The sequence below is a fragment of the Petaurus breviceps genome, unplaced genomic scaffold (assembly GCF_028583685.1).
Source record: "Petaurus breviceps papuanus isolate PSGF00001 unplaced genomic scaffold, PetGlider_PUasm1.0 90281, whole genome shotgun sequence".
NCBI classification, from domain to species: Eukaryota; Metazoa; Chordata; class Mammalia; order Diprotodontia; family Petauridae; genus Petaurus; species Petaurus breviceps.
The window spans coordinates 1,039,756-1,066,607 of record NW_027187205.1 but is presented as its reverse complement, the minus strand read 5'-3'; the positions used below and the strand labels follow the sequence as shown (position 1 = coordinate 1,066,607).

General features: G+C 46.1%; 2 protein-coding genes across 6 annotated transcripts in view; both read left to right on the top strand.

Annotated features, from left to right (window-relative positions):
* Window positions 1–1,189, top strand: part of CCDC102A (coiled-coil domain containing 102A) — a 47,490-nt gene extending 46,301 nt beyond the window's left edge. The window contains exon 9 of the mRNA XM_069107818.1: window positions 330–1,189. Coding sequence (XP_068963919.1) covers window positions 330–456 — 127 coding nt within the window. The 3' untranslated portion in view covers window positions 457–1,189. The remainder of the gene's footprint in view (window positions 1–329) is intronic.
* A 20,399-nt stretch (window positions 1,190–21,588) lies between these two features.
* DOK4 (docking protein 4) overlaps window positions 21,589–26,852 on the top strand; it is an 18,431-nt gene continuing 13,167 nt past the window's right edge. For 2 of the 5 annotated variants that reach the window (XM_069107815.1, XM_069107811.1), the window contains exon 1: window positions 22,580–22,784. The gene's annotated coding sequence lies outside the window, so the exon portion shown is untranslated. Of the gene's footprint in view, window positions 21,712–22,579; window positions 22,785–24,325; window positions 24,436–26,852 lie in introns of those variants that run through there. The other 3 variants (XM_069107813.1, XM_069107814.1, XM_069107812.1) reach the window with 3 other exon arrangements.

Here is a 26,852-nt window from a genome sequence, read left to right as displayed (position 1 = left end):
CCATACCTAGAGAGTCTATTGAGAAGAGATTGGTGGTCAAGCTTGGAGCTGGGTTGAGAGCCAACTGCCCCTCCCCCTCATTTTTACAGATTGAGGAAATTTGGGTTTAGGAAGGCTTATAAGACTTGCCTAAAGTCACATGGGTAGCAAGTGTCAGAAGCAGAATTTGAACCCAGGTCCTTTTGACTCCTGAGCTGTTCTTTCCATTGTACCATATGCCTAACAGGACTTGTGGGAGCAGTAACATTTAGAATTTCCTTCCTGTATTCTCTGTTAAGTCTCTGACCCTGTCTCATCCTTCCTTTCCACTCCTCACCCGGTCTCTGCAGGCTTCGACGGCAGCAGAATGCCCCTCTCTTTGGAAAGATCCGGAGCTCTCGGTTTGGGACTGAAGAACCTGGGGATGGTACAAGTGATCTGGATGAGGATGAGGACCTACAGATCCAAGTCCCTTAGTGCAAGGGAAGGGCCAGCCTGCATCAGGGAACGTTACTTGGGCCAACTCTCCAGGAACTGCAGCTGGTACTTTTTAGTGTCGACAGCCCTGGGCCTGGGCTGTGAGCGCCAGGACAAAGTGGGAAGCTGCTTGGAACTTGGTCCTCACCAGGTTGAGGGTAGGGTGCACCCTACTCAGGACAGGCAGAGGTGATCCAATACACCTGCTTGGCCAGATTTCATTCCCCTGGTCTCCCAGCTCCTCCTGCTCCTCTTCTAGTCTCTTCTTTGTCTCCACCCTACTCTCAACCTTCTGCTAAATCAACAAGGACATTCTAAACATAGGATAACTTTATTGGGCCATTAAAGAGCAAAGTGGAAGCTGAGACCAACCAGGACCCTGCTTATCCAATTCCCTAAAAAAGGTGGGACACATGTTCTATTATACATATATATATTATATACATACATATATGCATGCATACATGCATGTGTGTACTTGTACCTGTTTTATTTTTATAAACATATGAACTAAGGGAGAGGCTGCCTGTTGTTAACAGGATTTAGGGATTTAACTCAGACTCCCTCTCCCCAGTTTGGGGTACCCTTTTGGACTTTTGCATGCAAAGAAGAAAGCCAGGAAGCCATTGGGAAGACCACCCCTAGTTCCAGGGGCCTGATGGAACAGAGCAGTGGGTCAACAAGCACATTTTTACAAATCCAAACTTTTTTTTAATAAACTGAGTTAAGATCACCTGAGGTTGAGTCTGACTGTATGGAAAAGCAGGGACTAGGGAATGCAAAAAGAAAATCCTTGATCTTGAAAGTATCTCTCTAGGATGGGAGGGACAGTCTCAGGCCCTGCTGCCCCTTCCCCCTCCACTCAAGGTCATAGGGGGCCAGCTTCCTAGACAGAGCACCCCAAATGTGTGGGATCCTTCATGCTCTGGGAGAGTCACTGAGACATGGGAGAAGGAGCCCTGGACTGGGAGTTAGGAGGCCTGAAGTCTAATTCTGGTTCTGTTGCTGTGACCTTGGGCCATCCACTTCCGCTCTGGGCATCTCTGTTGCTCTTATAAAATGAAGAGATTAGTCCAAATGATTTTCGAAGGTCCGTTCTAATGACGACAGTGTGTGATTCTGTAGTTCTCTGACCATGGTGGTGAGGAGGAGAAAGACAAACCAACCAAACCATGTCCTGCAGGGAGGTTATTGTTCTAACAGCCCCAGCCCACTCCCCCTCTACCTCTTCCCCAAGAGTGTTAATAAAACATGGGCCCTGACAATTTCCATGTCACCAAGCCACACTCTAATACCATTCCTGGAGACAGGCCTAAAATGATGATAAAAAATTTAAAAACGATGGTGCAAGCCGGTTTTATGGGCAATGTGGGGCTTGTTGCCACGGCAACAAGAGGCAACAGCTCTCTTCCTGGACGCTCAGTTTCCTTGAGAGGCGGTGCTGGATGGAGTGTTGGGTGATGGGGAGACACAGGGAAATTGATCCTGCCCCCATGTCCCCTCCACTTCCCAAAGCTCAGCGAGAGGGATGGGTCAGGGGCCCTCTCTAGGAGGGATTGTTTCCTGCCCTGGGCAGATTAAAAAAAAAAAAATAGAACTTGACCATAAGGAGAAACTAAAAAGTCTTGCCCTTTAGCCCTATGTCCTGTATACAGGGTGACAACAACCTTCAAAGCCAAATCTCCAACCAATCTTCCTTCCCCCACCACACTCGGGGTCCCCCTCTACCATCCCCCATCCCATTCAGCTGCCGGGACATTCTCAGACACACAACAGACCTAGGCAGGCTGGGTTGGTATTTCCCTGCCAGACTCCCTGGCACCTCAGGCAAGATAGTGTCTATGCAGAGCAGTAATTACAGAGGCTGTATCTTCCTTTGCCTGGCTGCCCCGTCCACTCCTTCCATGTGCAAGATCTCTAGGAACCTCCCATCTCCACTAGGAGATTGGGGGGGGGGGAGGGAAAGGGGGGAGGCAGAGAAGGCTGAGATCCTGGGGGATGGGCATTTTGGTGCTGTTCAGGAAAAGCTTAGAATTAGTATGTCCTGCTATAGTCCTTGGTTGTATTTGGCTTTACCAAGTCCAGGAAGTAAAGTGGAATGACCAAAGATCTAGAAGTCAGGTGACCTGTGTTCCAGTCCTGGCTTTAAAAAATGAAGGAATTAGATTCAATGAGCCCTAAGGGCCCTTCCATCTTTGACATATGCTGTGAGTCTATAAGTAGCCTTGACACTGGTTGATCGAGTGTCCTGGCTGGGTCCCAGACTCTCCCTTTTGTGTCTGCTTACGTGATGTGATCATAGAAAGGAGGCAGGCCTCTACAGCACCCAGGCAGGGCTCCCCCCACCCCCATCCACCCCATATTCCATCACTCCCAACAATCACCATCAACTGAAATTCCTCTGTAATAGATTCTTTCTTTTGAATTTTTTCTTTGGCTTATTTGGCTATAAAAATGAAAATGTGCAGGGGCAGCTAGATGGTGCAGTGAATAGAGCACCGGCCCTGGAGTCAAGAGGACCTGAGTTCAAATCCAGTCTCAGGCACTTACACACAAAAAAACTATCTGTGTGACCTTGGGCCCTCCAAAAAGCAAAAAAAATGAAAATGTGTCTGTGAGAAGTAATTCTAAATGCCAGTGTATCACATGATCACTTAATGGGACAGCTAGGTGAGGTCAAGACTTTTCTCCACTGGAACCCAAGAAAGATGCCTTGGGTGTTGAAAGTCAGCAGTCAAGGATGGCAGGGAGGGGCATAGATAAAAAGGATTATCAAGAGGGAAGATCTAATCCAAGTACCCTTTGTTGTACAGATGAGGAAACAGCTCCAGAAAGGGAAATGACTTACTGAAAAAAAGTTTTGGAGCTAGTGGTCCAGCTCTGGGAAGCACCCAGCTGTCCTGACTCCATAACCAATAAGCTGTCCACTGCTATGGCAGCACATTTAAACTAATTTCACAGTTTTGCCCTTGGCCCAGCCCACTGCCCACTGACCCCCCACCCTTTCCCTCCCTCCACCCCAACTGCCCTACATACACATGACATTCCTGTCTCCATGTGATTACGAGTTGGGGAGGGAGACTGAAGCCATCATGATTCAGAGAGTCCCTAAAGGCAGCAGCAGCAGCAAGGAAAGGTAGCAATCACCTCTTGATAATAGAGCTCTTCTTTTGCCAGGGCAGGGAGGGAGCAGGGAAGAGGAAAGGAGGAGTGTCAAAACCAGAGAACAGACCAGCTTTTTCTAGTTGGGACAGAGAGAAGCCAGTGCCAGTTCTTGCCTGATGCCTTTTGACCTTATACAAGGCCAACCCTCAGCCAAATGAGGATGTCTTCACAGTTTGTCCAGGACATCCTTCCATTTCCCTCATTTGTTTCCCTTCTAGCACCCTGACCTGTCTCCTTCCATGGAGTCTGTGGACTGATCTCTTTTCTCCCACTCCCATTAAAATGGGGAGACACAGTAGAAGCTCCTAAGGACCTACAGAACATAGATACAAAGGGATCTAGAACTAGAGATGACCATAGAGATCACCTCCATCCCCCCACATTTTGTGGATGGGTAAACTGACACCCAGAGAGAGGAAGTGACAGGAAGTTAAAACTAGAAGGCACTTCAAAGACCATCTTTTTTTTTTTTTTGCTTTTTGGAGGGGGGAAGGCAGGGCAATTGGGGTTAAATGACTTGCCCAATGTCACACAGCTAGTAAGTGTGTCAAGTATCTGAGGCTGAATTTGAACTCAGGTCCTCCTGACTCCAGGGCCAGTGCTCTATTCACTGGGCCATCTAGCCGCCCCCAAATATGGTCTTGTTCAACACTCACTGGCTTCAAGGTAGGGAGAAAAAAGAAGGGCTCTGTCTACTCTCCCCCTCCTGCCCCTACCCCCAAACAGGGCACAGCTTTCTGAAAGGCTTCAAGGCATTCTTCACTAAATTATCCTTCCAGAACACTCTGCCACTTAGAGTCAAGCAGTCAGCTGACTACTTTACTGTGCTAAGCACCAAGTCCTGGATCCCTGTTGTCAAGGAGCTCACAGTCAGCTAGGGAGCCCACAACTCCTTCGATGTTGAGATCTGAGGGCAGAGTATCCTCAGGGCTGGAGATGAGAGGGAACCAAGGATCAGTGACCCAGTGGGGCAGCTAGGTGGCAAGGAAGAAAGAATTTGGGGCTTGGCATCAGGAAGATCCAGGTTCAAATCCCCCATCAGACCCTAGCAGTGTGACCCATGGCATATAAATCACTTAACCTGTCTGCCTCCATTTCATCAACTATAAAGTGGGGTTGATGATAACAGCAGCCACCTCCCAGGAGGGTCAAATGAGATAATATTTGTAAAGCGCTCAGTTGTGCCTGGAACAGAGTAGGTACCATAGAGAGGCTAGGCATTATTATTGTTATCAGTTTTAAGGAAGGACATTCTCCTTGGACCACTGCCCCTGTAGTCCTGCCCTCCTTCCCATTGTGTCCATTTCTCTGCTTGCCTCCCTCTCCAGCCTTCTGGAAACTTGATGGGCTAAGGCCAAATTTCATTACCTGTGCAGGTCACTTAACTGCCCATCTGTAAAATCAGGCAGCTGGACTTGAGAATGAAAGTCCCTCCTGGCCCTCACCCAGTTAGTCTATGCTTCCTTCTTCCCCTCCAGACTTGAAGCTCTTACTCTGCTGAGCCCAAGACGTCATAGGTAAAGTAAGAATCACAGGGCCCCCAAGGCAAAGCAGCCTGAGTTAGGGAGCTTAGGAGATGACTTGCCCAGAGATCTTCCTTGCTAGGGACCTAATTAAGGTGCTCTTCTCCCTATATCAAAGAACTGCTTCCGTCCAAGACCAGCATTGACCCAGGAGGCTGTATCTTTTTTGGTGATAACCTGTGCTGTCTAGCCTTTGTCCCACCCCCCACTCCAGTCTCCCTTAGGGGTTCCCAAACTTGCCCTAGTCTATCCTTGCTGAATAGTTGAGGTGAATTAACTACCCATCTGGCTTAGAGGCCTTTAAGACTATGTGGAAGAGAAAGGATCACGTGTTTGAAGAAGTGGTAAGTACACGGGGGAGGGAGGCCAGCGGGGCCCAGAGAACCAGCTGCTGTTCCCAAGCCAGGCTGGCTCCTCGCTGGCTGGTAATTGCAAGGTTGTGAGATGCCAGCTGCTTTCCCTCCCCCAGCTCTGCCCATCACCCTTCAAGACTGGGGGCTTCATGTACTGAGTGGGGGGGAGGAGGGAGAAGGAAATCCCTTAAAGGTTTTTCCTCCTCCAAAACTAGCACCCCCTAGGAAAAAGGACATTAGATGCCTAGACAAAATGTCTCTGTGCTCCTCCTACCACCCTGGGGTGTGTGTGTAGTTGGGGGGGGGTGTGGAGAGAAGAAGGGAAAGTTGCTGAGTTGAACCAAACCTACTTGTTCTGCTGGTTCCTCCTCTTGATTGCTTGAACAACCCCCCCTCCCCCATCCTACCCCCCCCCAGTCATCCCCTGGGGCTGGTCATGGGTCTCCTTCTAGAACAGCCTTTCCCCACTATTCTGCCCAACCCTGAATTGTCCTACAGAGGAAGTGGCTGCCATCCCTCAGTGGGCCCCCAAATCAATACCTGAGGGCAGGGCAGGGCAGCCTTTCTACTCTCTGACTGAGAGGCATATCTGAGACTGAACAATGCTGTACACCAGGTCTCTAGCTAGCTTAGTTTATAGGCAGGGGAGAAGAGGTGAAAAGGGAAAAATAAAGGAATCAGAAAAGGAATGTGTGAAATCAGAGAGGGAGAAAGAGCAGAGATGTGCACATAACAAGGATTCTCACTAGAACTTTGCACTGGTACCAAACTCTTCCCTAGAGAGAAAGATGTTGAGTTGGGAACTTTCTGATTGCCCCACAGAAAAACACCTTCATGAATCATTCTTCTGACCTGAAATGCAGCTACTACTGAGATGGCCCTGAGGAGGATGGGGCTTGGGGAGGCATTCGTGCTGGGGGGGGGGGGGGGGGGGGGGGGGGGGGAGAAGGGGGAAGGAAGGGGAAGGGATAGAGAATAATATCTAGGTTTGTAGATCATCTTGGCCTCAACAGACAAGAGCTTATGGATTTTATTTTTTTTAATTTCATCAATTTTGATATGAGCCAGATTTTCATTACCACCACCTGGACCCCACCCCCAAAGTAGGCAGACTAAGGTTCAAGGTTATATGCCAAGCCAGTCAGGTGAAATCCTGAGATATACAATTAGGAGTCAAGGTCTCCCATCCAGGGCTCTGCACTTGTGTTTTCCCCACAACTCTGGGTTTGCTGGAGATGGTAGAGAGGTAGTAGTGATAAGTGGGTAGAAACTTGACGTAACTTCTCTCCAAAGATTCATGGGAACATCTCAATTGCCCAGGCTCTTCTTCCTCAAGTCCCTAGAAGATAAAGACTGAGTCAATAACAGAAATGGATCCCTAAGCTTTCTGGCCCCAGAGAATTGGAGGTTGCTGCTCTGGGAAGCAGCTGATATGTTAGGAATGTTTCTCCCAATTGAAAAGGTAGAGCTACCATCTGTGAAACACATCTAAGGGTTGGGCTATTCTTGATTCATCTATCAGGAAAACACTGGCAATTGCTTGGAACAAACCTCACGACTTCCTCTTTTCCTGTGTGTGATACTATGGCACTCAAAGAAAGTGCTAAATTTAATTTGCAGGCAGGCCATGCTTGTGAGTTTGGTCAATAGCACTCATAGCCTTAAATACAGAGTCCTCTGCCTGGGTCAGAGTACATCCCTGCATCTCCTAAGCCATGCTGTCTTCTCAATAAGAAGAGGCTATCTTACTTTAGATGAAACCCTGCAAAAGAAATTCTGCTCCATACCCTGGGCTGCTCACTAATTTCACTGTCACATCTCCCTGGCAGTCAAAAAGGTCTTTCTGATAGTTATTGCAGAAAGGAGTGTTAATCAACAGAGTCTTTGATCCATTTTTTTATCACTTAGGGGGTCTCAAATTTCATTCTAGGCTTATTTGTTCTTTGCTTCTCAATGAAAAGAGAAAGCAGGGAGGTCACCCAGTTTTCCATCAGGATTGTACACAGTTGACCAAACAGACCAACTTTTTCCAGTTGGGACAGAGAAAGAAGCCAGTGCCAGTCCTCGCCTGATGCCTTTTGACTTTCTCTATACAAGGCCAACCCTCAGCCAAATGAGGATGTCTTCACAGTTTGTCCATTTCCCTCATTTGTTTCTCTTCTAGCACCCTGACATGTCTCCTTCAGTGGAGTCTATGGACTGATCTCTTTTCTCCCACTCCCATTAAAATGGGGAGAAGCAGAAGCTCCTAAGGACCTACAGAACACAGATACACGGGGATCTAGAACTAGAGACGACCATAGAGATCACCTCCATCCCCCCACACACACATTTTGCACATAGCAGCAGCTCAGTAGTTGTTAATTAAGAGATTCTAAAGATTGCTTTTAAGTAACATTGAGTTTTTTCTTCTCTAGGTTAAATCATCCCAATTTCTTTCACCTTTCCTCCAGGGTCCTTTTTCCCAAGCTTTGATCAATTCCATCCTTCTCTGGACTGTCTCCAGCTTCCCTACATTTCCCTAGTAAGTACAGAAATAGACAAAGACAAATGGAAGTGATTTGCCCAAGGACACACTGAACCCAAGAAGAAGGTTCCAGTCCAGGCCTAGGACATTAGACCATGAGGCAGTAGAGAAGAGAGCTGAGCTCTCCTGGAAGAGAAAACCCTTTGACTCTTGCCCTAGACTCTGCCAAGAGCTATCCTGGGGAATGTCTCTGATGGTTCTATAGCACATGGGTAGAAGAGCCATAAACCAGGGAAATAAAATGGAGAGAGTTTTTCTAGAGGAGCTCAAAGATGCAGTGTTATTAAAAATTGATATTTCAATGAGATAATCCCTCTCTCTCAGGCTTTTAATTGATTGCCTAAAAAGCCTTCCTCCGTTGTGTGTGTTTTTTTATTTGCAGTGAACATTAATTTTTTTATGGATGATCAAATCCGGATGGAGGAGAGGAACTGGCCACACAATGAATCTGATGACCATAAAACAAGGGGGCCAGTTGCAGACATCAGAGTGAGGGGAGGTGATTATATGCATAGGGAGTAGGTGATGTTTTCACTGAACTTAAACCTTGCACCACTTTCAGGACACCAGGATAGGGTAAGGCTCTCCCATTTGGTGAAGGGAATGATTTCCTGGACATGCCAAAGATCATCTCCTACAAGTACAGTCAGTCTGTGGTAACCATCTACCTAAGTTTGATGAGGACAACAGGAAGGTACCAGCTAGGCGTAAATAACTCTTTGTTTCTAGAAAAAAAAGCATGGTATCATGGAAAAAGGACTTGAATGGAAGTCATGAGAATTTTATTCTAGGCCTAGCTTTCCCTGTGTGACCCTGAGTAAATTATTGCCTCTTTCTGAACCTGTTTTCTCCTCTGTAAAATGAGGACCTTGGGCTAGATGATCTCTTAAGTCTTTTCAGTTTTGACAGTTGATGACCATTTATACAATCTGTGAACAATCTCGAATAAATGAGTCTGCTTCCTACACATTCCAAATTGCAAGTGATATAAAATTGGGTCCAGAGGTTTAGAAATCCTCAACCTATGTAACCTACTAATGGAAGCTTCTGGGTTCCCAGACTGGGACTGAACAATTCTGACAGTACTAGGGATAGCTAAAAGGCATTAGGCAGAAGTCGGGGGCATGGCCCCACTTCCTAAGGGGACACCTCCCAAGGATGTCCTGCCAGGAAGTGGGGGGTGGAAGGGAGGAAAGCAGGCGTGAGGGCAGACACCATCCTGGGAATGAATGCCTGTCAGACAATCTCCTGGAGGAGGAATAGCCAGTATCTGGTTCTTTTCCCTCTACCGCTTCATCCATCTCTATTAGCATGACAGGCTGCCTAAACAGAGGCCCCAGGAGTGTCCGAGCCAGCAGCAACCCAATGGGTCCAGTGGGAGAGTTTGAGCTGACCCTATGCCCCTTCCCTAACCCCTCACTCACCCTCCATCCATCTTTCCTTCCTGATCTTCCTTTCCCTCTTGCTTTCTTTCTCTCTGCTGCCACTACTTGGCACCTTCTTGAAAAAGAATTAAGCCCCTTTGTGCAGTGAGACAACTTTCTTTGGAGGAATAGAGCAAATTCATAAGGATCACTTAGGACAAATTTAGTACCTTAACTCACTTTTCAGCCTCTGCTCCAGACTTCCAGTCCCTCTCTCACCTTCCCAACTCCCCAACTCTCCTGATAATAGAGGCTTACTCTAGGGTAAACAGTAGCTTCCCCCCCCCCCCCCCCCCCCCGTTCTGGCTGTCCTGGCAATGACCTGCCTCATTGAGAGCAGAGGAATCAGGGAGCATATGGGGAGTGATTTGGCCAGATGCCAGTCAGATCCATCACACTCCCTGTTAGAAGCTGAGGCCTGGAATGTAGTCATGGGAGAGGTGGCAGAGCATATATGGAGGCAGGCATAGGGTTAGAATTGGGATTGCAGGTATTCCCCCCCTGCCCCCCCATAGTAGTCACGAGGAGCCCAGAAGTTTGGCAGATTAGTCCCTGTGGCAGTGACCCAAGTGATTAGCCTTGAGAGGGTAGCCAGAAGATCCTGACAGAGCTGGCATAGCTGGGATGAGAATGTCAGAGGAAGATGGCACAGGCCAAGGACAAGATTCCTGGAGTGAGGGAAGAGGAGGAGGGAAAAGGGAAGTAGGAGGGAAGTTAGCCTCCAGGATGGTGGCATTGCCTGGGATGAAAGAGGACACAGCTGTCAGAAGGAGATTACTGAACAGGATCAAGGAGACTACTGTCATTAAGAGAATTCTGGCATTAGCATTGGCATCAGCAGGGAAGTGCCATGGGAAAACAATGGACCAGAGGCCTTTATCTAACGTCAGAGACAGTGTTTCAGTCCTAGCAAAGCATTGGTGCACACTAAAATACTGATTTGCACATACACAGTTGGCAGTGCCTAGCATGGTTCTGGGCATGCACAGTAGGCAATAAATGTCTGTTGAAAGAATGAGTCAAAAAAAGCTGGAAAGAATATTCATTTAATATATAAATATACAGTATATACCATTTCCTGCTCCCTAGATGAGTAACAAATATTTACTTGATGATTACTTTGTACCTAGCACTGCAAAAGCTCTCCTGAGAAGCTATAATGAAGTGTAAGAGGGGTACCTGCCCTTGGGGAGCTTATAGTCTAACTGAAGAAATTAGAAAAGCACACACACACAAAGTTTAATAAGGCATCTTTTGATACCGGGAATCTCAAGATAAGTGCCAATTGAGTAGTACAGGCAGGGAGTGCTATCCGAATTCAGAGAGGGGAAGAGATCACTATGGCCTAGGGGTGCTAGGGAGGCCTTCACAGAGGAAATAGGTCTTGAAGTATGAAGCATTGGACTGGTCAGGAAGCAATGAAGAGTAATGGAAAGAGACCTGGATTTGTCATCAGAGGAATTGCATTCAAATCCTCCTTCTTTCCATTAACTACCTAACTTGGAGTGACCTTGGGCAAATAACTTAAATTCAACAAATACCTGTTATGTACTTGGGTAAGTCTGGGTGCTGGTTCTAGACCATGGGGATACAAAAACAAAAGAGGTCTCTGTCCTCAGGGAACTTACATTATACAGAAGAAAGAGGAATATAAAGTGAATACAAATAACTATGCCACAGTTGTTAATTTAAGGAGGGAGACAAGGCTCCATCAATAGCAACTTATTAAGTATTTGCTGTGGGGGGAAGGGGGGGCGGAGTCAAGAGGGAGGAGTAGAAACAAGTATTTGCTGTGTGCCAGGCATTGTGGTCATCTCTGGGAATGAAAAGAAAGGCAAAAAATAGTCCATGCTCTCAAAGAGTGTAGTGGGAGAAACAGCACACAGACCATTGCAGAGACAAGAGTGAACAAGAGGCATACAGGGTGAACGGGGGCAGTCTCGGAAAGAAGGCGTTAAGATTAAGGAGGACTGGGGAAGCCTTCTTCCCAAGCACCACGACTCAGGGATGGGTACACCTTTGAGCTGAGATTCAAAGAAAGAAAAACGGTGAAGATGACTGATGCTTTTGAGAGGCAATGATGACAGGCATTCATTTCAGGTGTGGACAGTGGCTCACATAAGCCCACAGAGGCAGAGGATGCAGTGCTGAGGTCAGGACGTAACTAGTAGTCTAATTTGGCAGGTTCAAGAAGGGAAGCAGTATGAAATAAGACCGGAAAGGTAAGCAGGAGCCAGATGACAATGGGCCTTTAATGTCTGGCTGAAGAGTTTGTAGTTAAACCTTTCAGCAACAAGGGAACTAGAAATATTTGAGTAGGGTGGGGACAGGCCCAGGCTTTTAGAAAGAGCATTTTGGCAGCTGAGTGGACTACAAATTAGAGAGGAAAACATATTTTTCTCCTCTAGAAAACAAAGATTTAGATTTTCTGAAGATCCTTTAAGCTCTAAATTCTATGATAATATGATTGATCTTCTATAATACACCCAGGGATAGGCTGGTAAATATTTAACAACCGGCTTTCTGAAGTGTACAACACATGTTTAAGTTTAATTTGCCTTATTGACATTTTCTCCATGGTTTTCTTAAGTCTACAATCAACAGAACGATAAATCAAGTCCTGATTTATAGCATTTGCTCATTTTCTTTGGAATAAATGCTTGAATTGAAAACTGAACAACTTAGGAGCTGGCTCCCATGCACCCCCTGACACTTTACCCCAAACAAAGTTATTTCTCAATGTCAGGCTGCTAGGCAGATTTTGCAGGAGGTCACAAGTCACAGGAACATTGATTTAGAGCTAAAGGAGATCTTAAAAAAGTCAACTAAGGGTGGCCAGGTAGCACAGCAAGTAAGAGCACCAGCTTGGCTCCAGTGTTGGGATGACCTGGACCAAATCCAGGCTCCTATACTCAGCACCACACCCAGAAATAACTGGCCGTGTGACCTTGAGCAAGTTACTTAACCCCGATTGCTTAAAAAAAAAAAATCAACTAGTCTAGGGGTGGCTAGGTGTCGCAGTGAGTAAAGGGAGTAGGCCCCAGAGTCAGGAGGACCTGAGTTCAGTTCTGGCCTCAGACACTTAACACCCACACAAAAAAACTAGCCCAGTAACCTTGGGCAAGTTACTTAACCCCTATTGCCCTCCAAAAGGCAAAAAAAAAAAAAAATCAACTAGTCCAACGGCCTTTTTCCAGATGAGAAAACTGAGGCCCATAGAGGCTGAGTGATTTGACAAAGGACTTCACAAATCCACTGATCCTTCCCCTACATTAAATGCTGTTTCTATTGCTCTAACCCAATAAAATCATCAAAAATGTAAAAAAGTACATAAATACAGGTACACACAATCAACAATAATACTAGAAGTGCAGGTTAACCCAGGGCTATCTGGACAAATGCTCGATTATACTAACCCTGGGGAAAAAGTAACTGTTTGGTTTTTCTTGAAGGAGCTCAGAGTGATAAGGATGACTTAGGAGTTCAATGGGAGTGGAAAAGTCTGGGGATTCCCAGCTATCTCCTCTCTGAGGCATCTCTCCCACTTAAATGAGTTCAAGGCCAAGGACATCAGGAGCAGGTAGAAGACAGAGAAAAACAAAGAAGACCCTTTGGGGATATCCCACAGCCATCAGACCCAGGGATCTGACCTCTCAGCCTCCACAGCCTAGTTTGTCCTGCTTAAAGAAAAGCCTATGAGGTGAAGGGTCAAAGAAAAGAGGAGGAACAGGCAGAAATGTGAACTCCTCCCAGGTGGGGGAGGGGGTGTGTGGCCATTTTTGACTCCTAAGTGTGCTGGTCACCTGCATATCAGAGATGTTATTCTTCTGTTATACACAATACCCAGTGAGACAGGCTAGGCTAGGTAGAAGTTAAGAGAGGAAAATGACACATAGGCATGGGCTATAAGCCAGTGAGAATGTAATCCAAGGGCCCTCATCCAAAGCGAGAAGAGAGTGAGCCAGAGACTTCCAAAATCAAAGAGTTTCTGTCACAGTCTAAACTGAAGGAGGGAAGGAAGGTGGAATATTTTGGGTAGTGTAGTAGAAGGAGCACAGGCCTTAGAAATTTAATGCTGGCTTTGACACTTATTAGCTGTGTGGTCATAGGAAAGCAATTTCTCTTCCCTGTGCCTCAGTTTCCTTCTTCACCTGAAAAAAATGGAAATAACAATACACATAATACATACATCTGTATACTTCCCCCTTGCCCCCATCCACGGTGACCAGAGAATGGTCCCCATGATTTCATTATGGATGGTATCAGCAGAGGTAATTCCTATGTGCACGATTTTATTTTATTTTTCAATCAACAAATATTTATTCAGAATCTATTATGTGCCAGGTACAGTGCTAGCATGTGATAGTAATTGTAGAGAGAGTGAAACAACCCCTGTTTGAAAGGTGTATAAGCACAGCTTTAAAATAGACACACATCTCAACTCTTACTAATCTGTGGCCTTCAGCTCTATCAGGCAACAACTCTGGAGAAATCCATGTGGCACCAGATTTTATCTCGTCTTGCTGTCAGTTCTTTTCACTTGTGATAGAATGTCCTCCCATCCCTCCATGATGTGAATGAATGGGAAAGTAGGAGCAGTTATTATGTCTGAAAAGTCTCTGTCAGCTCTTTTCCCTTTTAAAAGAGTCCAGCTTATGGGAGTGTTAGTCTATTGAGTGGGGAGAATGTTCTGAGGGACAGAGTCCATTTCTAAGTGTAGATCTCCCAGGGAGCTGCAGTGTGAATGCTAGCTGTTACTTCATTTCTGGCCTCAGTTTACCCATCTATACCAGGTACCCTAAAAGTCTTAGTGCATTTTAAGGTTGCTTTCTTTCTTTCTTTTTTTTTTTTCCTTTTTGGAGGGGGGAAGAGACAAGGCAACTGGGGTTAAGTGACTTGCCTAAGGTCACACGGCTAGTAAGTGTGTCGAGTTTCTGAGGCTGGATTTGAACTCAGGTCCTCCTGACTCCAGGGGTGGTCCTTTATTCATTATGCCACCTAGCCGCCCATAAGCTTTCTTTCTTAGGTATTGGCCAACAATGCTGAGTTCCTTGAGAAATTGTCACTTCTAGCCCTGGTGGCTACCCTGTGAGCTCATGAGGTCAAGGGTTTTTGAGTTGGGGGCCAATTGCCCAGACAGAAGAGATATTGCAACAGCAGCATCTTCTGGAAGAGAAGTAGCACTGCTATCAGGAAGATATAGCAGCTAAAAGGACTAGGAAAGTCCGTGGGTGACTTTGGGGACATTGACAAAATGATACATTCGACCTAGTTAGGACAGAGGGATGGAAAGGGTAGCAAAGATCATCACTCCTCCCTCGTTTTCTTAGAGCATTTTGGATCTCTCTCCCTTCGTGCTTTCCACTTTGCATCAAATATGTAACAGGAAGGACCTTGTAGAGCAGTATTTGCCCTGGCTCTTTGCAGAGTGCCACGTGCCCTGGCAAGATGACATAAAATCTCATGATTTGTCACCAGTGATGGGGGTTGTATCAGAGGTGCTTGGCCATAATAGGCTCAGGAGGAATTCTCCATGAGATGTAACAGAAATGGAAGAAAGCCAGTTCTACCTTTTTTGAGACTAGTCTTCCTTTGACTTCCAGCAAGGGTGAATGATAGTGGATTTCTTTTCTCTCCCTTGTAGAAATGAAGGCTTCAAACACAGCCGTGAGGATAAGTCCTTCCCTAAATGGAGTCCTTGGCCCCCTTCTTTCTGTTTTCTTCCTTGAACATTAGCCAGCAAAGCTGAATTCCTGAGAAATGGTCATTTCTAGCCCTGGTGGCTACCCTGTGAGCTCATGAGGTTGGGGCCCATCTGCCTGAACAGGAAGGGATATCTGCAACAGTAGCATTTCTTGGAAGAGAAATAGCAGCATTATCAGGAGGCAGCTAAAGGAACTAAGAAAGTCCACAGGTGACTCCCAAGCTGGAGCCCTGTGGGGGAGAAAAGATCCCTGATAGCCTAATGCTAAGCAGATTAGCTCAAAAAGAAATTGAACTCAGATGAACCCCAAAGATGAGTGATGCTTCAAGAAAACAATTAAGAACTTAGTGTTGTTGGTAACCAACCCCTCAGGTCCTGGTCAACACCTTAAGATATGATCCAAGGTCCAGGGGACCCTCTTCCACAAAGGGTTTTGGTTGTAGGTTCATAAGGACCAGGTTCATGGGAGGAGGGCAGGGGAAGAATTTTGCTCTCAGAGGAATGGGATAAGACTTCTGTGTCTCTAGCTTATTGTCTCCATCTCTAAATTCTACCTCCAAGAAATCTCTAAAACAAAGTTTAGGTGTGGCTCATGTCTAGGGTCTCCCCAATAACCGGTTAGTAGAATCACTTCTAGAAAAGGTACTCAGTAAACTTTATGGATATCAGGTATAGGAGGGGACTTTATTTCTTCCATCACAGAAAATGCTCAAAAAACAAAGGACTCATAAGCACTTATTAAAAATTCAGAAACATAAAGCAATAACCCATCACGAACAGTATACTCTACTAAAAAGTAAAGACAGCTTTGTAGAACTGCTGAAGTTATTTAGGATACTTTGCTTTCACCTCCATTATCTAAATAATTCACAGGGTTCAGAACTTCTGGATAGCCAGGGTATGGCATGGGTTTTCTGAGTCTTTTCTAAACCTTATTTCCCCCCTAGTTCTTTCAAGAGTAGCAACATCCTGCTGGGCATGCTTCTCTTCTTCTAAGGTCCGGTGCTGTTTCAGAAATCCTCCTATTGAGAAACCCACACCCAACTTCCATCTCCCAAACTCATGAGTTTGCCAACAGAACTGGAAACATCCATTTCTGGGTATTACTACTGGCTGCTAGCATATGCTGAGGGAAGAAAGCAGCCAAAGATGACCAAGGACTCAGGCTCATTGCTATATATTTACAGCCTCGATTTATGATGGTGGGTAGGGAGGGAGGAAAAAGAAATCCCCCTTTCTTGCTAGAAGTTCAAGGGAGACAACATGTTGGAAAGTCCCTAAAGAGAGAGGTAGAACTGGATTTCTTCAACTTCTCTTATAGCCTGTTGAGTGACCCTGTGGTCAAATATCTCTGGCACAACCCTTGTCATTGGTGACCAATCAGGAATTGCTACTTCATTCCAACAAGACTCACATCACTCAGTAATATTTGGAGGTTACCACTTTAAGTCTGAGTCCATTCTTCCTAAAGACCAAAATGGTAGAAGAGAATGGGCACCCAGCTTCAGGAGCTTTTTTGTACTTCAGATCTTGCTATTTCTCAGTATATATTTCTTTGTAAAAGTTAATATTAACTGGTTCTCAGTGATATTAAAGAGATATTGGTTGGTTGCTATTGGGGATAGTAATCATAAGCTGAATGATATTGGGGAAATGTAACTGGTAATTGACATTGAGAGGAACACATTGATTGTGTACCCATGAACTATATAGTACTGGAGAGAGAACCTTTGCAACACCTAGAGCTACCCCTAGAATCCTGAGAGGGAGGGGAGAAGTAGCCTGGTTCTGGGGACCTGATCTTACAGTGATGGGGCCAGGGAGAGAAGGGAAGACTAGAAGTGGAAATCTGGAGTATATATGTGCTACCTTCCTGTGTTTGGTACATGGTATATTCTCCTTCCTATTATATTGTAAGGTCCTGGAGAGCAGGGTCTTGATCATTTTTCACCTTTGTATGCCCTTTTCACCTAGTGTAATGCCTTGGACTTCAGTGAAAATGCTAGAGAATCCATGATTAAGTCAGTGGTGTGGGAACTCTGCAAAGCAGATCCCAAATATCAGAATTTAGAGTTAGAAGGAATGTCAGTGGCCACCCAATCCAACCCATGCCCTAAAAATATCCCTCTTGTAATATATTTGGTAGCCTCTGCTTGAAGACCTCCAATGAGAGAAATCCCACTGCCTCCAGAGGCAATCCGTTCTACAGATGGCCAGCTCTAACTGTAAGGGAGTGTATGCTGACATCAAGGTATCTCTTTAAAACTTCAACTCCTTACTCCTGGTTCTGTCCTTTGGGGATAAATAGAGGAAATTTCATTTATCTTCCACATATCAGCTCTTTAAATATTTGAAGACAGTTATCATGGCTACTCAGAGTCTCCTCCAAGCTAAACATAACTTTGTTCCTTCAAAAGTTCCTTATTTTTTTACATAATATCTTCCCCAGTTACTCATAAAAATAATTTTTAACATTCATTTAAAAAAAATTTTGAGTCCTCAATTTTCTCCTTCCCTCACCTATCCTCTCTCTGAGACAATAAGCAATATGTTATATACATGTTCAATCATGCAAAATATATTACAATATTAGTCATGTTGTGAAAGAAGTCACAGATCGAAAGGGAAAAAAATGAAAAAAAAATACAGAAAATGAAAAATAGTATGTTTCAATCTGCATTCAGACTCCATTAGTTCTTTCTCTGGAAGTAGACAGCATTTTTTATCATAAGTCCTTTGGAATAGTATTTTTTTGTTTGTTTGTTTTGCTTTTTGGAGGAGGGAGGGCAGGGCAATTGGGGTTAAGTGACTTGCCCAAGGTCACACAGCTAGTTAGCATTAAGTGTCTGAGACTGGATTTGAACTCAGGTCCTTCTGACTCCAGAGCTGGTACTCTACTCACTGCGCCACCTAGCTGCCTCTGGAATAGTCTTGAATCATTTGTATTGCTGAGGTCCTGAGAAATGGTCATTCACAGTTGATCACTGTACCTACCATATTGCTCTTAAAGTGTACAATGTTCTTCTGGTTCCCCTCATTTCACTTTACATCAGTTCATACAAGTCTTTCCAGGCTTTTCTGAAATCTGCCTGCTCCTCATTTCTTATAGTAATATTCCATTATGATCATATATTGCAACTTGTTCAGTTAGTCCCCAATCAATGGGCATCCTCTCAATTTCCAGTTCTTTGTCAAAAGGTTCCTTATATGATGGACTCAAGGTTCTTCACAGTCCTGGTTGTCCTTCCTTTGGTTGCTTTCTTATCAATGTCTGTCTTAAACTATGGCAGAACTGAACACAATACTCTAGACATGGTGTAAGACAGAGTACATGGAGTTTATCAACCATCTATGCCTTAGATAAATCCTATGGAATCACCCAAGATACATGAGTGCTGACACTTGTCCAGGGTCACACAGTAAGTGTCAGAAGTGGGATATGAATACAGGCTTTCCTTATTTCAAGCACAGCAGGATATCTGCTATGCCAAGGGGCTGCCTTTTAAAGTGTTTATTCAATGAAATTACTGTGTCTAAAATGCTTTGAGTTCCCTGGAACAAAATCTTTGGCTAAACTTCTAAAGCTATTATTAGTTTTTGCTATTAGTTAGTATTTGTTAATTGCTTATGCCAGTTTCTTCTTCAACCAATCAATCAACAAGCATTTATTAAGTGCCTCCTCTGTGGGAGGCACTGTACTTGGAGCTGAAGACAAAATGAAACAGTTCCTGTCCTTGAAAAGCTTACATTCTATGGGGGAAACATGCTCCTTTCTCCCTTACATTTTTTCCTTCCCCAACCCTGGCCCCAGTCAAGGCATCTAAAACCATTTCCTGCCCCTGGTTAGTTCAGGACAGTGCCACAGTGTCCCACCCAGATCACTTGGGGAAGAGGTTATTTACATCAAAAGACACAAATATGCAAAGGAGCCATGGGACCCTTTTACTGAGCAGTTTTCTCCATACAATCAATTCCAAAGAAATCACTACCAGCCACCCCTTAATAATTGCATGTTATTATCTGCACAACAATTTCAGCTTCTCAAAGCACTTTCTTATCTATTATCTCTTTCCTTTCAAAAGTTGTATGGCTGATATGTTTCCAGACGAGGAAATTGAGATCTAGAGTGGAGTGAAGAGGAGGTAACTAGTTGGTGGTAGAAGCAGGTCTCAAAAGCTTTTTTCACCATTTCTCTGGTGGACCTGTCAGTTGCCATAGGAATTGTCAAGACTGGGAGTATCAGCAGATATTGTGCTCCCTTCTGTAAAATGGGATGACAAAATTTACCAGGCAGATGACGTCTGTAGTCTGTAGTGTTTTGGAATTTCTGAATAAAAGGTTGCATGAAAAACAAGGAGATACCATCAGATTTAGCTCCCTACCTGTGTATTGGTTATGAAAGTACTGATCTTCCATCAGCTACCACTTTTTAGTGCCCAGATCCCAGATCCATCATTACCCATCACTCGGTATTGCTACAGGATTTCATTTCCCTTCCAATGAAATTAAGCTGTTTGCTGGTTAACGAAGCACAGCCGAAAGCCCCCAAACTATTCAGGAGAGAAAAACAAAACAGCGTCCCCTGACCCAGAAAGAGCAATAAACCAACGAACCAAATTTAATAAAATTCAACCAAAATGACCTGCGGAGCAGAAAGGCTCCAGTGGGATGATTCTAGCCCAGGGGCAGTTTCCCTGGCCGAGTAGTACTCTGCTTTTTTCCAGTGAAGTGCCCCTCCTCCGCAATGGGATAGCAGCCTTCTTAACTAAAACAAGCTTGAATCCTTAAAGGATTTTTTAAAATAAAGTACATACAGATGGGGAGCCAGGATGCCAGAGCTGGGCTGCTGTCAGGGTGGTGTGGTGTTGATGGCCTGGTTCTTTCTCTCCCAAATTCCCTTTGGGTGCAGGCAGATCAGAGCTGAATGGTAGCTGAGATCTTCAACACTGGTAATAGCTTGAAAAGCTGGGCCAGGCCTGTTTTGAACCACGAATTGGAAGCCAATTAAGGATTGCCTGGATTTAACCTTTCTTTACTGGTGATTGTAAGCTCCAAGAGGGGGGGGGGGGGGGCAGATAAGAAGGAAAGGAAGATCAGAAGTGGGGCTAGAAGACTGATTATTCATTCATAAATTTTAGAGTCAAAATAGACCTTGGAGATTACCTAGTATAACCTCCACCTAAAACATGATGGGGAAACTGGGACTCAAGAGGTAAAATTATTTACAAAAGTCACACCCCCAGTTAGAAGTAGAATTGAGACTGCCATACAATTCTGTAGACTACTAATCCAGTGCTTTAGAAATAAAAATGATCCTAAGTTCCTTTTATCCAAGATTTCTCATACCCCATCTAATGTATGTCTAGCCCTGAGTGAGGCACTATGGTGATGATTCTCAAACTTTTTGGTCTCAGGACCCATTTATACTCTTAAAAATGATTAAGAATTCCAAAGAACTTTTGTTTATGTGCTCTCTTAGGTCTATTGAGATTTACTATATTAGACAATACTGCTACTTAGTATTATTATGAAAATAGTATTGACTTTTAGGATCCCTTGAAAGGATCTGGGGTGCCAAGACCACATGCTGAGAACTTCTGTACTGAAGAATGGCAAAACTGAACCACAAAAGGAGAATGGAGATTTCCTTCCCCCTTAATTTTCCTGGAGTCACTTCAGATCTCTCTTTGCCTTTATTATTCTTTACCTTGTATTGTATTTTTGTGCAAGTCTTATGTTCCTAGAAGACTGTAAGCTTGGGGCGGCTAGGTGGCCCAGTGAATAGAGCACTGGCCCTAGTGTCAGGAGGACCTGGGTTCTGATCTGGCCTCAGACACTTAACACAGACACACACAAAAAATAGCCCTGTGACCTTGGGCAAGTCACTTAACCCCAATTGCCCTCCAAAAAGCAAAAGCAAAAAAAAAAAAAGACTGTAAGCTCCTTGAGGATAGAGAATGTGTGGCTTTTTTCATTGTCCCACTTTCAGTGCCTAGCATGGTCCTGGACAGAGCACAGTATGTGATTATTGGATTGGTTAGGTAGCATTTTCTAGAGGAAAGGCTTTAAAAAAAATTTCTGAAAGTCCATTTTTTAAATTGTTGATCAAAGTGTGTTTTCTGATTTGCTTAAACACTTTCCCCAAAATAGACCAATCTGTGAGAGTTCTACTGATTGGACATTGAGGTCTGAAGAAGAGCAGGTGAGTTCAAGTTTAGATAAAAGATCATATGGAGAAAGTCAAAAGGCTGAGACTGAGTTCAGATCTGGGGCCTGTGTATGGGGCTTTCAAACTAATAGGGTGGGTGAGAAGACAAAGTAACCTATTACAATCCAGCCCTTATCAAACTTGGCTCCCGGGTTTCTGACTGGTTAGCTCTGTTAGGAAAGCCCAGTGCTGAACGACCAAAGTTCCTGGTTGGATCTCCCAGGTGCTTATCCTGCCTCTTCCCTAGTGGGAATGACCATCACAAAATACCCTATAACTTGGGAAAGGTTCAGAAGACACAGGGCTGCTGAAATCTAAGAGCTCCTCACTCAGTCTTGCATATAGGACAAGGTAGGTGAAAATGGCCTAAAAGTAAAAGAAGGAAGTCGGATCTTTGAAGTCCTTCTTTGGAGTCCTAGCAATATCTGAAAATTCGTACTGAATTTCACTAGGTTTGGTTGTATGGGTTGTGTCTAAGGTGGCCCGTGCAAATCATAATATATTTGATATTCAGATAAATGAGGAATCTTCTCACCTCTGGGAACTGAATGGGTGAGAAGTTGGACCAAGTAACTGGCCTTTTTGTTGTGAATTTGAGCATTAGGGGCAGAGGCAGAATTAGGCTGGTTGCTCTGAAGATCCTGGACTGGCGAGTGTTGACCGTGAAAGAACGAGGTCGGAGAACGTGTGTATTTCGTGGCAAAGAATGAAATGAGGGAAGTTTGAGGATCAGTGAAACAATGGAGAGGGGCTGAGGGCTAGATTTGAGAAGTCGCGTGAAGAGCTAGGTGCTTAATTGAGGATAGATGTGTATTGGGCTGTGGATTATTGGGGGCGCCTCGAAGGATGTTGGAGGAGGTGGGCGGGAGGGGGGGGTTGCCTGAAGAGGTGATGGAAGACCTGGGTGGGGGGTGAAGGTGATGGAGCAGCACGGGGGCCAGGAGGTGGGCGTTTTGCTGGGGAGGGCGGGCAGGGCTGAAATTTGCAGGGGAAGCTGAGGGAACCAGGGACGAACTGAGGAGACCGTTGGGTAAGGAGCAGGGGCTCAGAGTGGGAAGCTGGGGCGCGGCAAGGCGGGGACCTGGGGGCGCTGAGGAGGCGATACGTAGGGGAATTGGGGAGGAGGAAGGAAGGAGGCAGTGCCAGCGGGGAAAGTGGTGGCCCGTCAGCTCGGAGGAATACGGCGGCCAGGCCGGGGCGGGCCAGTTCCTAGGGAGCCGCGGCGGCGACGTCTGGGGAAGGAGAGAGCCGGAGCAGGCGGGGAGGCTGGGAGGCAGACGGTCTGACGGACAAGCGGCCGCCTCCCAGTCCCAGCCCGGCGCCGCCACCCCCGCCGCTGCCCAGATGGGCCCGCGGGCAGCGCCATGAAGCGGGCATGTGCCTGGACTGCGGCCCCAGCGAGCCGGGGCGGGAGCAGCTCGGAGGTGAGTAGGGAAGGCTGGGGAGGGAGAGCCCCTGGGACGGGGTGGAGAGAAGGGGGCACCCTGCCAGCTGCCGGCGGCGAGCCCCCTCCTCGGAGTCCCCTCCGCTGAACCTTCTTCCTGTGTGCCCCTTCCCCTGATCCTTCTGGAGAACCCCTTCCTCTGAGCCCCCTCTCGAGATACCTCCACTGAATCTCCTCCCTGTGCGCCCCCTCCCCTGACCCCCTTCCCTTGAGGCCCCTCTCTGTGAGCTCCCTCTCCTGTACGCCCTCCCTTGAGACCACTTTCCTGAATCTCCTCCCTGTGCGCCCCCTCCCTTGAACCTCGAGAACTCCCCTCCCTTAAACCCCCTCTCTGTGCGCTCCTTTTCCCGAGCCCCCTCCCTTTGCACCCCTCTCCAAGCCCTTTTCCCTCGAGTCTCCTCCCTGAGCCCCATCTCTGTGCTCTTCCCCTCCTGAGCCCATTCCCCTGAGCTCTCCATTGAACCTCCTCTATAATTCCCTCCCCTGAAACCCCCTCCCTCTGCGCACTGTTCCCTGAACATCCGCACGAACCCCCTCCCCACGAGCCTCCTTCTCAGGTTCCCTCCCCCATCCTACTCCCCGCAAACCCCAGTCCATTGACGATTCTCCCTTTGAGCTCCTTCTCTCTCCGAGCCCCCTCCCATAAGCCGTTTCACTATGCTCTCTCCCCCTAAGCCCTCTTCCCTGTTCTCCCTTCCTAGAACCTCCCTTTCCTGAACCCCCTCTCTCCATCCCTTTCCCCAGCCCCCTTCTTCCCTAGTGTCCGCTCTGTTCATCAGGGGAGCTGTTGCTATGGCCCCCGCCCCCGACCTTGACTCAGGTGGCCACCATCAGATTGTACCCTCTCTGCAGGGTTGGAATGATGGGGGTCCTGCCATGGAACCCTCTTCCAGCCCCGACTCCGCACGCACTGTGATGTTTCCTCCGATCTTTCCCTCTTTATTGCTTCTCATACCCCAAAGGGGCAGGCATTTAATCTGACTGCTACTCTCAGCCCCGTGCTACGACCACTTCAACCCTGCTTCAGTCCCTGGCCTTGGCACCCCCACTATTCTTGGCACCGATCCACTGCCCTTTACCTGCTGGGCAGAAGTACAGAGGACCCCACTAACTCTCTCTCCTGTGGATTCGTTGTGGTATTGTGAGATGAGTCAGGGGACCCGAGTTCAAATACTGCCTTTGCTAATTGCTACCTATTTAGACAATTCACGTAATCTTCTTGGGACTCAGTTTCCTCCTCTACAAAATAAGATTAGACTAACTAATAGATGGCATCTGAGGCTCCTTGCAGGTCTAAATCCATGAATCACCCAAACTTAACTTTTTTTGCCCCTCCCCCTCCCCACTCTAGTCAGACCTCCTAGGAGCACTTGAGCTAACTTGTTAGCGGCCTCCCCTCTCCCCTCCCTCCATTATAACTGTGTCTTCTCTTCTGGACTGAGATTTTTGAGGGCGCTGCCATCTCTCCCATCCTCCAACACCCACCCTTTACTTGCTATTTTCTTTGACCCTGACACCCCAATTAGTGCCCCACCTTAAAGGAGCAAGAGCTAACCTGCCAGTTCTAGCTTCTTCTGCTCTCAGCTCTCTGCTTGCTGGTCATCCCTAGCAGCTCCCCCTCTCCCCATAAAGTAAGTTTATATCTTTGTGCTCCTCTTCTTTGCCCCCATCCTCCAATTAACATTGCTCCCAGTGACTAACTTTTTCTCCTGGGCCCCCTTTTCCTAAAAAATAACTCTAGAAGTGAAGGTGTTTTCTGACTCAGACTCTCCCTTCCAAATTTGCTCCCCCTCCTCAAAGGAGCATCAATTAACCTGTCAGTTCCCCTGTAGTATGATGCCCTCCCCTTTTCCTCTTCAATTTTTCTTGCCCTATTTACCTTCCAACCCCTGGTTTTTAGTGATTCCTGTTGGAAAGGAACCCCAGAAGAGGTTTGGTGGGTTCAGGTCTAGAGGCTCAGGCACTTGGGAGGTCAGAGACCCAATCCTTGTCTGGATTTTTAGTATCCTCTCTCAGTCTTAAGTGAGGTGCTTGGAGATTACAGCTGCATAGGCTTTTTGGCAGAAATCCGGGTCATGACAGAAATATCAAATTTCTGTTCGAATTTGGGGGCCCTGAGGAATGATGACTTTTCCATGTGCAGGAAGGTAATGGCTTCATTTATAGACTTGTGCTTGATAGAATGTTCATCTGACAGTGAGATTTGGGGTGTTTAGATCTGATAGACCCTGTAAGAAAGATTCAATCAACTGGTTGAATGCCCCGGTTCCTGAGTAGAGTAGGCTGGGAGAATCAGAGCCCTTTGAGCTCAAACTGGGGTTCTTTGCAATGATTAAGAAGAGCTGGGCTCCCTCCAGAGAGGGCAACAGGAATCATCGGGTCTGGGAGTAAAGACCGAAGGTTAAATTTAGTTCCCCTTTCAGAACAAATCCCAGCCATGGCCAGCATCATCCTCTCTTCTTGCCTCAGCCCCTCTATATAATTTGCTTCTCTTTTCTTGCCTGAGAACGCAATACCAATGAGGTCTTCTGGGGTTAAAAATCTTCCGTACTGATTCACAGGCAGTATATATAGCCTACCCAGCAGTTTGTGAGAGCCCACCTTCCTCCTCCACCCCTATCCCCCCATTGGCAGAAGATCTGGTCCCAAATCAGTTTTTTCTTTTGTAGTAGCTGGTCCCAGCCTTTCCAGCCCCAGCAAACTGGATTGGGTATGACTTCACCGAAACAGACCCCAGGCTGAGGTGCGGCTAGGAGCAGGACAAGGCCCGGACTCTGCTTAGGCAGAGATCTTGCCGGGTGGAGGGCACCAGAGGCAGCTTTGAACCCATGATTACTTGAATTGAGTGGTATTTGAATCACAAGTTTGCCAATTTTAGTGCAGGATGGAATTTATGGCCTGCCAGGAAATCTAGGAGCTCTACATAAGGAACTGAACCAGGTATAAATCCAGGTAACAAAACCAGGCACACTTAGAGAGATGGGGGCAACAGGCAGAAAAGGGCTAAATAGATTTGAGGGTCCAGTATCTACTTAACAATAGTAGTAAATAACTTTTTTTTTTTTTTGCTTTTTGGAGGGTAAAAGGCTGGGCAATTGGGTTTAAGTGACTTGCCTAAGGTTACTCAGCTAGTAAGTGTTAAGTGTCTGAGGCTAGTAACTAACATTTTATAGCACTAAGTTTTACAAAGATATGCATTATCTTTGATATATATATATATATATATAGTTATTTGGTCCTCACAACAACCCTGTAAGGTAGGTGCTATTATCATCCCTATTTTTCATAAGTGGAAAATGGAGCTGGCTGAGGTTAAGTGACTTGCCCAGGGTCATAGAGCTAGTATCTGAGGCAGCATCTGAACTCAGGCCTCACCTGACTCCAGGTATAGTACACAATCTACTAAAACACCCAATGGCCTGGTCAGGATCTCTGAAAGGCAAAGAAATATGTGAAGAAAATAAGTTAGGAAAGGATAGAATTAGTGTCAGGGAATTTTTAGGAGGAGAAAGGCTTGACTGGCCCCAGAGCATTTCTGGCTTGTGCAGACTGGCATCATGGGTGATTTGGGTTGATTGCTCTAGTTTCCTCATTCTCCAGCTCCTTTCCGAGTTCTACTCTCCTATTGATTGGCACTCCCATGGGCATTTGATCTTTGCCACCTTTGTTAAGTCTTCCATTATTTTAAGGTTGCATCTCCCCTGTGGAGACTATAGGTTGCTCAGACTTAGTTGCAGATCCTGATAAAAATCACACTCCCTGAGAGGACCAGACTAGCAGATAACTGGATAGGTGACTTAACTTTCCTGATGCTGGAGAAAATATGCTGATAAGATCTCTGGTCTGGGGTGGGGACCTGCTGGGGAGAGCTAGGTGGTGCTTTCCATAAAGTCCTGATAAGATTGGATCTGTCCAGCGGGTGGGGGTGGGGAGAGAGGCCTGGGTCTCAGCTTGCTTTGTTATTGGCTGCTAACACGCTGGGCTCCTGAACCAGTGGCGTTTGTTCAGGAGACAAAGCTTCCGAGTTTCCAGGCAGAATCCAGGTGCT